We start from the raw sequence: 15072 nt of genomic DNA, 5'->3' as shown, positions 1-15072 counted from the left end.
AGGCATTCCTTCGGTGTCCGGGAGTTGCATGATCTCATGGTCAAAGGAATATGTATTTGACATTAAGAAAGTAGTAGCAATAAACTAAACGATCATATGCTAAGCTATCGGAGTGGGTCTTGTCCATCACATCATTCTCCTAATGATGTGATCCTGTTATCAAGTGACAACACATGTCCATGGTTAGGAAACCTTAACCATCTTTGATCAACGAGCTAACCTAGTAGAGGCTCACTAGGGACATGGTATTTTTTTATGTATCCACACATGTGTTTAAGTTTCCGATCAATACAATTCTAGCATGAATAATAAACATTTATCATGAATATGAAATATAATGATAAAAAATTATTATTGCCTCTAGGGCATATTTCCATCAGTCAACGGGTCTGCTACATTCAGATCCATATGTATTTTGCAAATTTCTATGTCTCCATCCTTGACCTTTTCACGAATGGAGTAAAAATAATGGAGGGGGTACTATCAATTAAGTTGACCACAGAGCAACACGCAACCGACAAAATTGTAGGTAGACGAAGAGATCATTATTGGTGTTAGCCGCTTGTGAGAACACGGGCCTGGCCCAATCCACAGTATTATCGAACTGTCTCACGATATTCTGAACCCAACTCGTGTAACACATTAATGGCTAAACAACCCAACCCTTGGAACCACCTACAACTCCAGGTGGCGAAGAGCCAACATTCTCCGGCAGTGAGGTCAGACGGAGTAGAGACATGTGAGAAGAGAAGCACGGAGAAGTGATGTGCATGCTAGGTTGAGGTCAATCTTGCCTTATAGGTGTTTGGCGCTATGTTGGGGTGGAGCACGCCACTGTCGTGTCCAAGCAATGACTGGTGGCTAGCGATGGTCATCTTTCTGGTTTGTGGTAGCTTGAAGCTAGAGGCAGTCGTAAGAGCATCGTCGATAATTCCTCAAACGAGCTTTGTACAGTTCTTGGCCAGGAGGATCTTCGGTCCTCCTACTTGTGAAAGAACATGGTGGAGGCAAAGGAGAGGTGGAGATTTGGTAGCCACAAATAGGCACATGGCTGACCATCAATGGCTCTTATAGAGAAGCTATGCTTGCCGAGGTGGTTCATTACATGTTGTCTCTGACAAGCCATTGAATACTTTAGTGGGATATCATGCTTATTTCATGTCATTTTTGCATTATTTTATATTTTAGACTAACCTAATAATTGTTATCGAGAAGGCAGTTCCCATGTTTTAACGGGTGTGGGTATATGAACCTTCCTGGACTCCAAACAATCTAAGAAAAAAATCAAGCGTCAATATTTCACCAGAGGATGAAGCATGCCAAAGGGTGGACCAAGGGGGCATAGGGCACACATGCATGGGGTGTTCCCTAGCTATATATCGTGCAATTTTTCACCACCAGCACTTTGTAATCTGAGACGAAACTTCCAACAACCTATGGCGGTACTTCGCTGGAAATTCGGTTCAAAGCCGTTTGACGTCTCTAGCGTATCTATTTTTGTAAGATTCATGCTACATTGTATCAATTACATACACTTTGGGCATACTTCTTATTGATTTCTATTGGACTAATGTATTAATCTTGTGACCAGTGTCAGCTCCTGTTTTTGGTGTTCTTAGTATTCAGAAAAACACCACATAAAAGGTATGAGGAAAAAACAAAACAATGGTTATGAAAGTTTCGTGCCAGGAGAGGACCAGTGAGGTAGACCCTACATCTGGTGGGCCTCATAGGGTGTAGGTTCGCACCTTATAGGGACGCATGTGGCATGTGGGTACCCCCTCAGGTGGCATCGGTGCCTGATGACCTATATATATCCAGCGAAACCTCTACTCTAATTATCAATAATTTTTCCTCCGACGTCAAATCGCATTTCCGAGGCGATTTTTGTTTTCAGCTCTGATCCGAAACTCTGTCAGAGGGGGAGCCATCTTCATCATCACCAACCTCAATCAACTTTGACTACAGGTTCATGGTAGTAGTCAAAGTTGTAATCTCTCCATCTTGACGTGTTTAGATGTTCAATACAATAGTCATATGAGTTGTCCTGCATGATTATGGTTAATCTGATGTATTTGTAGCGATGTTGTTGATCATGTGGTGAATTATTTGTTTATGTTCATATATATGCATGCCATCTTGTTTGATCTATAGATGTATATTTCTTTCTGGTTGCTTGTCTACATGTTTATGGTTTCACACATGCAATTGAGTTTTCCTTCGAATCTCGTACTCAAGAACCAATGCAACTATAGCATAAAATATAAACTGAATTATGAACATGGAAATATAATAATACATTTATGATTGCCTCTAGAGCATATTTCATACATTAAGGTAGTTAGTGGTGCTAGCAGCTACTCAAGCGGTCCTCAATGGCGATGTGTGGTCGTGATGGCCATCTGCTTCAGTTGGTGCAGTTCGCCATTGATGAATACAAATGGAGTTGTGGCCTAGTGCCCCCCTACCCGGGGCTTGTGGAGGTGGCGCGGAACAAGGATCTGAGCGAAAAGCTTTGATTCGACGAGGGTCATTGTCGATGATGATGACGCTCAAGGGCATTTTTCTCCTCCATGGATGCATTGTCGAAGAGTACTTTCTCAAACATTAGGTCACATGGGATCGATGGTAGTGGTTGTTGGTTTGGCAGGATCATTTACCAAGTTTCGGTGGCCTGGTTGTCTGCAGGTGTGGGCTGAAGCTTTTGGTCGATGAGGGTCGATGTTGTCGACGTCGGTGCCCACATGCGTCGTTTTCCTTCTTGAAGATGTTTCAGAAGGTGTCGTTCTCAATCACTCGGGGTGATCGTGTTTGGTGATGGTGGGATGCTTCTAGGTCGACGTCGGTGTTATGGTTGTTGTAATCTTTTTTTGTGTGTGGCTTTTGACATAGTTTTCCTAATAAACTGGATTACTCTGTATTTTTTTTAGTTTTTTCAATCTACATAAATTGTTGGAACACCCTCTTGACGAGGTTACATCAAAAACAATTTTTATAATGTTTGAGATGCTTTGTACTTGAGGTGAATTTTTATAATAGGTCAGTTCCTTTTCAAAAAAAAAGAGTAGCATCTATGTACCAATATAAAAAGACTCAAATGGGCAGATCCAAACCATCTCAATCGTCAAATCATGTTATATAGCAATTCAAATCGTTCCAATGTTTAGCACCAAACACATTTATAATGCTATGGTTACCCACCATGTTTTGAGTCAACGTTATTCCTTTAAATCTACCATGTAATTAATATCCTATCATTGCCGTGAAAAAGTAATTGATATCTTACTAAATACCAAAGTGCAACTAATATACTATCTAATATAAACGTGCATTACACGTACATTATTACTAGTCTTATAAAAAAGCTCTAGACATGAGATTTCCCTAACATTCAAAGAATTGATAAAAAAGGCACTAAAAAAAAACGAAGAGCATTCCTTGTCCCGACCGTCTCCCGTCCCCGGCCCCCACAAAATCTGGAACGCAACAAAAGCCATCGTCGTAAGCTAACGAGAAAAAGATTTGGCGCAAAGCAAGCAAGAACATCTCCCACAATTCGACCGTGTGCCAAAGGCGCCACCGCCACCGCCCCGCATCCTCCCGTCGATCGATTACGCGCTCGTCCGGCGATCTCTCCTTCCTCGGCAATTCGATCCCCCAATGCGCGCGCGAACGAGACGATCGATCCCCGCATTTCCTATTTTGATCTGAGGCCCGCGCGTCCCGCAGCGGCGTTCGCTAGGGCGCTCCAAGAATTGGGCTCCCCGCCGGAGACAGATAGATAGATGTCCGGGTTCGTGGGGGTCGTCGTCTCCGACCCCTCCTTGCAGGGCCACTTCACGCAGGTCGAGCTCCGATCGCTCAAGGCCAAGGTCACGCCCGAATCCGCTACATTTCCCGCTCCCAAATTCCCAATTGATTATGCCCATTGCGGTTCCGCTCCGAATTCCGAAATGCAATCCTGTCGTGTGGTGTGATTGCAGTATGTGACTCTGAAGAGGGAGTCCGGCCATGTCACCACCAACAACCTGCCGGGTCTGATGAAGAAGCTGAAGGGGCTCAATGAGGTTGTCTCCGAGGAGGAGATTGCTGCGTTCTTGTCGGAGGTCTGCCCCGACAGCGACCAAGAGATTGAGTTCGAGCAATTCCTTCAGGTACATCGATCGTTCCCGAGAATCACTCAAGGTTCCTTCAAGTGGTAACTTAGGAGCGCTTGATTTTGACGCCGCGGGTGAAACAAACCGGGGGATATGTTGCGCTGCATGCAGGAGTACCTGAACCTGCAGGAGAGGGTGAGCTCCAAGGCGGGCGCGAGCGGGAGCAAGAACTCGTGGTCGTTCCTCAAGTCGAGCACCACCACGCTGATCCACCACAGCCCCAACCAGGCAGAGAAGTCGTCCTACGTCGCGCACATCAACGCGTACCTCGGCAACGATCCTTTCCTGAAGAAGTATCTGCCGATTGACCCCGCGGGCAACGATTTGTTCGACCTCGTCAGAGACGGGGTCGTGCTCTGGTGAGATGCTGATGCTGGGGTTTCCCACCTGCATTCTGTTGGTTTTTACAGATATGGCAACATATAAATGATGCACTGTTGTTTTGACAGTCTTGTCTAATGCTTGCTTATTTATTGGTCACTGGATAAAACGGTCAGTAAATTGATCAATGTAGCGGTACCTGGGACTATTGATGAGAGAGCCATCAACAAGAAAAGGATCCTTAACCCATGGGAGAGAAATGAGAACCACACACTGTGCCTCAACTCTGCAAAGGCTATTGGATGTACTGTTGTGAATCTTGGAGCTCAAGACTTGGTGGAAGGAAGGGTATGCCTTCATCTCTTATCTGTGGCGGTACATTTTTATTCTAGCTATTGATCTCTTAACCAGATTTAACCGGTATCAGTATTTTCCTTTTATGATATGTGTGGATATAGATATGCTGTCACCGATATTGTTATCTTGTCTCAAAGTGCATTATGCTCGGTTACCAATGACTTTGGGTTTGCTTATACCGGAGTCAAAGTATCTCTACTTTGGCCAAACTTATAGGAAAAAATATCAACATTCACAATGACAAATCAATATTCTTAGATTCATTATGAAATGTAGTTTCGTTATATATATAATTGGCATTGTAGATGTTGATATTTTTTAAATATAAATTTGGTTGAACTTTGCAAAGTTTGACTTGATATAAATCTAATACACGGAGTAAAAAGGACCGGAGGGAGTACATTTATCTCAGTGTTATTTTTCTTGTTCACTCTGCTGTTAGTTGTGCTGCACATGTTCTTTTTCTTCTCGTGTCTCCAAAAGTTTAAGTTGGTGTCGAATACATCTCCAGGAATTCTTTTTTTTTCGATGGACATCTCCAGGAATTCATTTTGTAATGTCTTTAGTTATTTAACCAGGATGTACATATACGTTATAGATACCTGCATCCCCCTTATGTATAATCATCAATATCATTTTCAGTGCAAAATAGTACACTAATTAAAAGAAGGGTAGTAATGACTAACCCTATGCTTAATATTGCAGACTCATCTAGTTCTCGGGTTGATATCTCAAATTATAAAGGTGAATCCTGAAATCCCAAATGTATGCTACTATGATGCAGACAGGCTACATAAAGATGTGTATAACTGTCCTATTACACTATTTAATATATATTTTCATGTAAAATAGATACAACTTTTGGCTGATCTAAATCTTAAGAGGACGCCACAGCTGGTGGAAATTTTTGATGACAGCAAGGTATTAGTCTTGTCATTATGTAATGTCGTTTATTGACATAATATATTTGTGTTGGACATATAACATTTTATTGTACTTATTATTGTACAGGATATAGATGAAGTGCTGAGCTTGTCACCTGAAAAGTTACTACTTCAATGGATGAATTATCATCTCAAGAAAGCTGGCTACAAGAAAATTGTTACCAACTTCTCCTCAGATATCAAGGTTCACGCAACAAATAGGCTTGTCTCTTCCAGAATTTATGTGTAACTGCATGTTTGGTCCTCTTACTTTCAAGGGAACCACCTGAGAAACAAATATGTATTACTACTTAGTGTTGCATGCATTAAACACTATTTTTTGACGCGTCATTAAACACTATGTTGCGGAAGCAAAGTCTGAATACTTTGTCTGCTGCAATCTGTAATATGCAAATGGTGCAATCCTTCTAGATTCCTTGTACAAATTCAGTAATACCTCATGCATGATAGAAACGTATTTTTCATGTGTCGTGCCAACAAAAACATATCTTCATTTACTGCTCCATTAGTCTATTAGATGCTCAACAAGCAATTATCTTACAAGGTAGGCTTGTACAGGATGCTGAAGCCTACGCCTATCTTATCAAATCTCTCGCTCCAGAGCATTCCTCTATACTTGCATTTGACACCAAGGATCCTGCCGTAAGAGCGAAAGTGGTACTTGACCAAGCAGAGAAGTTGGGCTGCAAAAGATACTTGAGCCCAAAGGATATTACTGAAGGCTCCCCAAATCTCAACCTTGCATTTGTTGCACAAATATTCCAACATAGGTGAGAATTATTTGTCTACTCTTTGTAGGAACCTTAGTTATCAAGCCTGTCTTTTTATTATGGTCTGCATACTGAACGCGTTCTCATATCCTTGGTGGTTCTGTGATGCCATTTCATGTTCACCAAAGTAGAATGATTTTTTACATGCAGAAACGGTTTGAGTACTGACTCCAGACAGGTTGCACTCACACAAATCTCATCGCGAGATGAGGTTATATTGTCCCGAGAAGAGAGAGCCTTCCGAATGTGGATCAACAGCCTTGGAATTGCGACATACGTGAACAATGTGTTTGAAGATGTTCGAAATGGGTAAGCTTTTGACGGAGGCATGTCATGCTTATCTGGAACAGATGAGTGATGTAAATGTCTATGCAGGTGGGTCCTACTAGAAGTGCTCGACAAAGTCTGTCCCGGATATGTCAACTGGAAGCTAGCGACAAAACCTCCGATAAAAATGCCATTTAGAAAACTGGAGAACTGTAATCAAGTTATAAATATTGCAAAGGATCTGAAGTTTTCCATGGTGAATCTAGCTGGAAATGATATTGTTCAGGGAAACAAGAAGTTGATTGTTGGTGAGTTAATTTTACCAAAATGTGCATCGTGGTAGATGACTATTTAACTGTCATAAAAAGTAGCAGATGGACATTGATAATGATCCATCCTCCCTTCTTCTATTTTCTGTTCTAGATGGAGTTGCCATATTAAGTATCATCTCACGTCTTATTTCAGCACTTCTATGGCAATTGATGAGATTCAATATCCTCCAGCTGTTAAACAAACTGAGATTCCACTCTCAAGGGTCCCAAGGAAAAGAAATAATGGATGCTGATATCTTGAGTTGGGCGAATAACAAAGTGAAGGTTTCCGGGAGAAATTCTCGAATAGAAAGTTTTAAGGTGATCTTTTATGATTGCACATTGCCTTTCAGCAGCAGTTGAGCTTGCAGAAAAATTAACAGGGGACCAATAAGTGTAATAGAATATTTGACAAATATATTTTGTGTCTATGTTCAGCCCCTGTCTAAACAATGAAAGCTCTGCCCCTGCCTTTTCAGTTGTCATATCTGTCCAGAAAACCCTCATAATTCTCTCTTTGCTTCAGGACAAGAACCTATCGAGTGGAATTTTTTTCCTTGAACTTCTCAGTGCTGTAGAGCCAAGGGTTGTGAACTGGAAGGTTGTATCGAAGGGTGTAAATGGTGCGTTCTTCGTCCGCAAATGGATTGATTTTCCTTTTACCTGCTGACCTTTTAACTTAAGTTATATGTGGTCTCTGCCGCAAAAAAAGAAAATAAAAAGTTATATGTGCTTTATTTTGGCGCATCATGAGAACCGAATGAAATCATGCCCCATATATCTTTTGCAATTCCTTCGTTCTCATTCGCGCATACCCTTTTACTGTTGCAGATGATGAGAAGAAGTTAAATGCAACCTACATCATCAGTGTCGCACGGAAGCTCGGGTGCTCTGTTTTTCTGTTACCAGAAGACATCATTGATGTAATGGGCCATTGCTATGAAATAAACAACATGCTATATATTGCTAAAGGTCAAATACATAATTATCTTTATCTTATGATGTTAAACTAATTCTCGTACAGGTGAATCAGAAAATGATCCTAACATTGACTGCTAGCATCATGTACTGGAGTCTGCAGAAGCCACAGCAGCCTGAAACATCCGAACAATCAGAATCATCTTATGCGGCTTCAGATGCTGCTTCCGATATCGCCTCAGAGGATTCCGCTTCGATAATAGCACCATCAGAAGGAGAAGAGGTGAATTCATTGCCTGATAGAGCATCCAACATGCCAACTGATGATACTAGTACTTCAGAGGCTCCTGCTGATGATACTAGTACTTCAGAGGCTCCTGCTTGAGGTTTTTGCCTGATAGTCCAACTCCAACTTAACCACAATTGACAATATTTCAGACACCGGGACGATGTGAGATCGTGACTACAGAATGATGATTTAGAATAGTACTTTCCCTCCCATCATTTTTTGCTTTCCTGTCTCGCGCACAGAATAGATCTGAGCAAATTTGTTATTTGTATTTGTATTTGTATAGTTTTCTTACTAAGTGCACATAAAACAATCCAGTGTATAGGATTATGCTGAATATAGGTTATATTTGTTCACTGAATTTTTCTCTTGCTCTTACAATACAAAAGGTCGGTCACTTGAGCTGTTTACCAACTTAAAGTTGTTGGTTGCTAACAATCGGTCGAATGTTGTAAGGATGAATTGTCAATTGTGTATTCCAAGATTCCTTTATGTTTGTTTTGTTCCCGTTTTTATTCTGTAGTGGATTTTCTAACATGGTGGTTAACCATATTATGCAAGATGGAAAAGAAATTGAAGTAGTAAGTATTTCTCGGGCAAGAATTAGATAACATAGGAATTGAAGAAGAAAATAATGAGATGTCAGGATGCTAAAACACATAATTGTTTTTTAGTGGTGCCCCTGGGTACTTTGAAATGATGAGATATAGTGGAGGCACATAGAAGATTCATCCTCAAAGTAGAATAAGATGAGTTTTAAGCTCATGCAAGATTTTCTCTAGGAGTGGGCTCATAAGAATGCGCACACATTTTTAGGCCCTTTCCCAGGGGCTCTGAAATCCCTACAATTCAAAGAGGTCCTTGTCGATATTTGATGCGAGTTGGGCACACGATTTTTTTCAGGTTTCCCAACTGGCTTGCATGCACAGATTAATAACAAAACAAAAAAAAGTAAACTTCTCTGCTTAAGGAGAACGATTCATCAAGACGAGCCATCAGATCTGATAGAAAAACTGGTGTAATTCAAGTTCCATACAGAAGTAATCTTGTAACAGAGCATCACCGTATGATGGCCCGTACAGCCAGATGGCATCAGTAAAGCAGAAAAAAGCACTGTTTGTTTTAAACATCGGCCATTACTTTTGCTAAAACAATAAATCAGCTACTACCATTGAGATACTGTGCAACAAGTCAGAAACATGCTGAAGCTCCAAAAAGGTTTCATTCCAGTGTAAGAAGCATCCATTGTAAAACAAAGGGGAGACATGTAATTCAGAAACCCAACATCAGTCCCTTCCAGCGAAGACTACAAAAGGAAGAGCTACACAAGAAAGGTATAGAGTTCCAGCTCTCAGTGGAGGGCAGCGTTGTCATCATCACAGGCTTCCCGCTCCGCAACGAGCATGAGCATCTCCAGTCGCTGGTCAAACAGCGCTGCGCTCTGATCTCTCTCGTCCAGCTCAGCAGCCTCCGCTTCCAACCATTTCTCACGCAAGTCGTCGAGAATATTGCCTTGGTCAGTGTGCCCTGCAGCCCCGGGGTGGCTGGGACGAGTCGTTCGTAGTGCATCATTTGCAGATGGCGGCGGGAGTGTCAAGAGCAAAGCCTTAAACTCTCTTATGTCCGCAAACATCTCGAAATTGTAGGCAATGATATCCAGGCAGTACTCCCTTATTTTCATAACGCCATAACTGCATTTGGAGAAAACATTGACCTCAGCTACAAATCAGATAATACGATGACAGAAAGATATCAAGCATGACGAGCACATACATGTCTGACAAGATCAACCAATGGCACAGCTCCGCAGGTGAAACATGTTCCAGATTTGGTAACAGTAAATCAGCTACAGCGCGCCTAAGGGGAAACAGCAGGTATCTCGATGCGACATCAAATAGTTCTTCAGCCTGGGATATGTTTACTTCAGTTTAGTTTCGCAACAAACTGAAGCGACTTCAGTATTTTGTAAGAATAGGTAACTGAATCATGTTTTGTAGTATATCTTACCTGGGCTGGATCCATATGCTCCAGATTGTCAGTATACCTAAAATTAACACAAGCAGGGAATAAACCAGACAAGAGCAGTAACAATAACAATAATGGTCAAGCAAGAAAAAGTGCAAAGGGATCTTACATGTATTCAAGCATCTTTTCAAATGCTTCTGTACTCAGGTCATGCTCCTCAAGAAATGGGAGACCCAGAGATGCATGCACTCGATTGTTACCTTCAAGAAAATCCACTGTTCGAGATAGTCTGGTTTTAAAATACTCCGACCTTGAGGCCAAAATCACCTGATGGCAACGGAAGACTCTATCATCTACTTTTACAGTGAGATCAGCAAGATCATCATCCTTCCAGTTTCTGCACATCTCATTTGCTACAGTTTTTTTGAAATTTTCTTCTCTTGAATTAGCCAGACATTTCTGAAGAACACGCCGCAATGCTGATGGAAGGCGATCTTCCCGTGGCAATGACTGCCCGAGTAAAATGAACCGTCTCGGACTCTGTGCATTTTCCAAACCCAACTTACTTGTTGACTTATACAGTGCAAACCTAAGATGCAGAATTTCTTTCTCAACTAACTTACGCAACTCCTCACACTTGCAAACTTTGCAAGTGCGTGACAAACTTTCCATTTCATCTACTGGAGCCTCGAGTCTATCGGCATAGAAGAAATGGATAAGGTTGTACAAGGCACCAAAAGATAATTTTTTATTAGAAAATCTCACTTCCTTCCTGTTTTTCCAGTCTGTCTCGAATTTCTGTTCAAAGAAGGGTGATCGAGCACAAAGGATGATCCGATGAGCTTCAATAGGTTTTCCATCCACGTAAAATGTAATATCTGGGGGGAAGAGACTGCCAGTTGATGCACCATCTGTTGGCCCAAATCCTGCACAAAAGTTGTTAACACAAAACTTATCAGTCGCGTAATCTTCCACAAAATAAGTGAAAATATAAAGCTGTTATTTTCCACTTACACAGAATGGGAAATTTTTATACTACAGAAAAGAAAATCAAAGGAACACATCTCAACAATATCTTACATATGCACTGAACCACTGTTGTTCTTGAGAAATACAGTGCACATTGTGCTGGCTCGAGTAATTCAGGCAGACATATATTTGTACTGAATTGATATATAACTAGATGAATTGGTTACCTACAGTGCATTTCGAATGTGCAATCTTTCCAGTGACATACAATATAAGAAATATAAGAGCGTTTAGATAACTACTTTAGTAATCTAAACGCTCTTATATTTGTTTACAGAGGGAATATTATATATGCAAAAGTGGTCTGATTGGTAATCACAGTAACTACAGAAATCAACTATTTTTTTTCACCCCCAAATCCAACCATCTAGTATTGTCAATCCTTGCATATAACATCCAATCTGATTGGCATCCACAAATCCAGTTGCATTTGCAATCCAGGCGGCAAGCAAGCCAAGAAGTTGCTGACCTTCGGCCTCAGCTAGCGCAGCGGCTTCTGCGGTGGCGCCCTCCTGGAGCAACATCTCGAGGTACGCGGCGCGGTTGGCGGGGCACGCGAGGAAGGTGGCCCGGAGCGCGGCGGGCAGCGGCGCGAGCGGGGGCGGCCGCGCCTCGAACGACTTGAGGAGCCTCCGGAGGTCGAGGTTGAGCGCGGCGTAGTGGCAGCGGTCGCCGTCGAAGGTGCGCTCGGCGCAGACGGCCCCGGCCTCGAGCAGCATCCGCGCGGCGTCGGCGTGGCCGGCGAGGCAGGCGTAGTAGAGCGCGACGGAGTCCCAGCGGTCGCGCGCGTTGACGTTGGCGCCGGCCTCGAGGAGGAGGGCGAGGCGGTCGCAGTCGCCGGCGCGCGCCGCCTCGAAGAGGTCCCCCGCGGGGACCTTCTTCAGGGGCACCGTCGGGTGGAGGTCCTCCGGGTCCAGGTCGAGGTCGATCTCCAGGCCCATGCCGTCGGGCGGCGGCGCGTACACCATCTCTTCCGGGGAAATTCTTTCCTTTTCTTGCCTCGCGGCGGTCGGCGGGCGGCGGCCGGCCGTGAATCGCGGCGCTCCAGGGAACGTGCGAAATGGACTTGTTCGGATGGAATTCCCCGCCTGCTCGACCAGTTCCTTCGGGCACGTTCTCCATCTGTGGTCTTGCTCGGATGTCCTGGAGGCCGTCGATCTTGCTTCCGTGGACGGTCGATGTCGCTCCCACCTCCTCGTTCCTAAATCCCCGGGAAGTCGGTACGGGTAACTGCGGCTCAGGAGAGCAGCTACGGGCGGCCATATCCACCGCGACCTGCACGAATTGCTGCTGACGTCGCAATCCCAATCTCCAACAATGGCGCTACATCCTTCTCGCCCTTCTCGTCGTCTCCATTGAAGACGACAAGGCCTACATGATCACGCCCTGAGCTCGCGAGCGTTCTCGTTCGGTCGATAGCGAGCTCCACGATGTCAAAGTGATACATATGACATTGGAAATTAGGCTTAGTTTATACTCTCTCTGTAAAAAAATTAAGACTTTTAAGATCATTAAAGTAGTGATCTAATAAGTCTTAGAGTATCTGAGGCTGCGTGCATCATTCTGATGCAGAGAACGGGGTAATCCTTCTTTTCTAAAAAAAAGTCTTATAGCATCTCTAGCAGAGCCGCTATAATCGCCCAGTCGTAAAATAACCACCGATATACAGTACTGGACTGAAAACCAGCCAGAACATGTACCTTATATTCGGTCGGCCCGCGAACTTTTTAGGGCGAGTTGTAAAAATTGTCCCCAGCCATCAAATCTTTTGTTATCCTTTCCTCCATTTGCGGTTTCCCCTATCCAAATCTTGTGTCTTGGCGGGAGGAAACTTTCCACGCCCGCCCGCCGTACCGCCTCCACCCGTTCCCCAATTCTCCAGCGATTCTTGCTTCCTCCAGCCATCCCGGCCGCGCCGTGGATAGCTTCGACCGTCCTTGCCCGCATATTCTCCACTAAGATTCGAGCGTGGAGGCCGCCATTTTTGCCGTCGGTAGGCTGCAACTGCTGTCGCCATGGATCCGAGTGGAAGCTTCGATTGGTGCCGCGTTGGGGACGGATCCGGCTGCTCCGTGCAAGATTGAGCAGTCGCCGTTTGCGCGGGCCCAAGCTAGGCGAGGGGAAATATAGGAGGCAGCGACTGCGGTGGAGAAGGAAAGGCTTCGGCTGCTGTGCTTTCAACCGGTGGTGGGGAGAAGGAGGCTTCGGCGGCTGCGTTTTCCGATGGTGAAAGGTAAGATTTGCTCCTTTGCACCGGTTTTTAGGTCCAAATCGGCTGGCGGTCGAATTTTGATGTAGTTTCGATTTTTTTTCGCAGATGGATGATATTTGGAGCTCGTCCTCGTCATCTGAGTCGGATGATTCTGACATAGAAGAGATGATTTTTTACGACGATGGCGAGCATCCTTTTTTGTTGCACCTTGTTGACAAATTTGAAGCCAGCAAGAAGAAGAGGCATCGCGCTTCGACGGTCAGCCGGCTTTGCATTCCACGCAACCAAGCTCTCGGTCACAAGTTGCTCATGAGAGACTACTTTGCTAAGGTACCAACCTACCCGAATCATCTCTTCCTTTGGCGTTATCGAATGTGTATGTCTCTTTTTGTTCGCATTGTGGAAGCTTGCAAACAAAATTGTCGGTTCTTCACTCACCAAAGAAGCCGGTCTGCTAGGATTTAATGCATACCAAAAAATATCGGTGGCAATATGAGTGATAGCATATGGCATTCTGGTCGATTACACCGATGAGTATCTTTGCATCGAAGAAGATACCACGCTCAAATGCATGTGTAATTCTACACAATATGATCATCGATGATGAGAGGGATCTAAACTTAGAGCTTTTCTATGACAATATTGATAGCCGTGTCAAGCCTACTAGAAACTCAGATGAGATCAATGCATTTCTTAAAACCTACCCATAGACAGAAGACCGTGACAAACATCAGCAGCTCCGCAATTATCTCATTGAGCATCAATGGCAATTGTATGGTCAATAGACTCCAATTTTATTAATTTGATCTATTCTTTTCATGTGTGAGGTGAACAATTGTTTTAATTCTGAACAATTTATTATTGTAATAATTCCAAACAATTTGTTATTCGGATTTCAACATTTGTTGTATTTGAGATAATTATTGTCTTTTTTATGTTAAAAACATTTAAGTTTAATATTTATTGTTGTTTTATTTGAGTTATATGTGCCTAAAATGATGATTTACTGTACGGATTTGCAGTACCGCGCGGCGTCTGGTGGAATAGATGCCGCAAACCCGTACCGTAAAAATTTGTGGTAGGGGTTTGCTGCATTTGTTCCAGAAGACACCGCGTGGTACTGCAAATTCTGCAAATTCAATATAAGGCGAGCTGCAAAAAGATTATGGGCCGAGATTTTAGCGGATTTACTAGAGATGCTCTTATATTTCTTTAAAAAGGGAGTAGCTGTGAATATAGTAATGTACCACCCTCTCGTTCTAAAATAAGTGTCATGGTTTTAGTTAAACTACGTCACTTATTTTGGAACCGAGGGTGTACTTATTTATTGAAATTATGTTCTTTCAAGTAGAGCATACTCGTTACAAAGGAGGTGGCAGAGCTGGGAAGAGGATTATACTTTATGTATGACTCGGACTTAAAGACGAATTATAGAAAGAAGACAATAGCTGAATGAGTTTTACAGATCTAGTTTATGAGCAACTTAATTGGAAAAGAAAGCAGAAGGAATAGAACAAATGAAAGAAATAGGG

At 43.2% G+C, this 15072-nt stretch overlaps 2 protein-coding genes across 2 annotated transcripts; one reads left to right on the top strand and one right to left on the bottom strand.

Annotated features, from left to right (window-relative positions):
* The first annotated feature begins 3541 nt into the window (after positions 1-3541).
* LOC119331718 (fimbrin-4-like) lies at positions 3542-8646 on the top strand. Its single transcript, XM_037604884.1, has 14 exons — positions 3542-3872; positions 3984-4154; positions 4269-4516; positions 4655-4826; positions 5541-5579; positions 5688-5756; positions 5847-5963; positions 6338-6549; positions 6700-6858; positions 6925-7124; positions 7282-7448; positions 7654-7750; positions 7959-8050; positions 8152-8646. The coding sequence occupies exons 1-14, from the start codon at positions 3786-3788 to the stop codon at positions 8428-8430; spliced, it is 2109 nt and encodes a 702-aa protein (XP_037460781.1). The 5' UTR covers positions 3542-3785; the 3' UTR covers positions 8431-8646.
* Positions 8647-9430: 784 nt separating this feature from the next.
* Positions 9431-12659, bottom strand: LOC119330108 (BTB/POZ domain-containing protein At2g04740-like). Its single transcript, XM_037603224.1, has 5 exons — positions 11798-12659; positions 10469-11225; positions 10342-10378; positions 10108-10241; positions 9431-10025 (listed from the first exon to the last, which is right to left on the bottom strand). Exons 1-5 carry the CDS (start codon positions 12294-12296, stop codon positions 9686-9688), a joined length of 1767 nt encoding a protein of 588 aa, XP_037459121.1. The 5' UTR covers positions 12297-12659; the 3' UTR covers positions 9431-9685.
* Between the last annotated feature and the right edge of the window lie 2413 nt (positions 12660-15072).

Source organism: Triticum dicoccoides, chromosome 7A, assembly GCF_002162155.2.
Source record: "Triticum dicoccoides isolate Atlit2015 ecotype Zavitan chromosome 7A, WEW_v2.0, whole genome shotgun sequence".
NCBI lineage: Eukaryota > Viridiplantae > Streptophyta > Magnoliopsida > Poales > Poaceae > Triticum > Triticum dicoccoides.
Note: the sequence above shows the minus strand (reverse complement) of the source record. Positions and strands in the feature narration are given on the sequence as shown.

Coding starts and splice junctions, on each gene's coding strand:
- LOC119331718 (XM_037604884.1), top strand. CDS start 3,786: ATGTCCGGGTTCGTGGGGGTCGTCGTCTCCGACCCCTCCTTGCAGGGC. Junction 5,580..5,687: donor TGATATCTCAAATTATAAAG/GTGAATCCTGAA, acceptor CATGTAAAATAG/ATACAACTTTTGGCTGATCT. Junction 6,550..6,699: donor GCACAAATATTCCAACATAG/GTGAGAATTATT, acceptor TTTTACATGCAG/AAACGGTTTGAGTACTGACT.
- LOC119330108 (XM_037603224.1), bottom strand. CDS start 12,296: ATGGTGTACGCGCCGCCGCCCGACGGCATGGGCCTGGAGATCGACCTC. Junction 11,226..11,797: donor TGCGCTAGCTGAGGCCGAAG/GTCAGCAACTTC, acceptor ACTTTTGTGCAG/GATTTGGGCCAACAGATGGT. Junction 10,026..10,107: donor TGGTTGATCTTGTCAGACAT/GTATGTGCTCGT, acceptor CTCCAAATGCAG/TTATGGCGTTATGAAAATAA.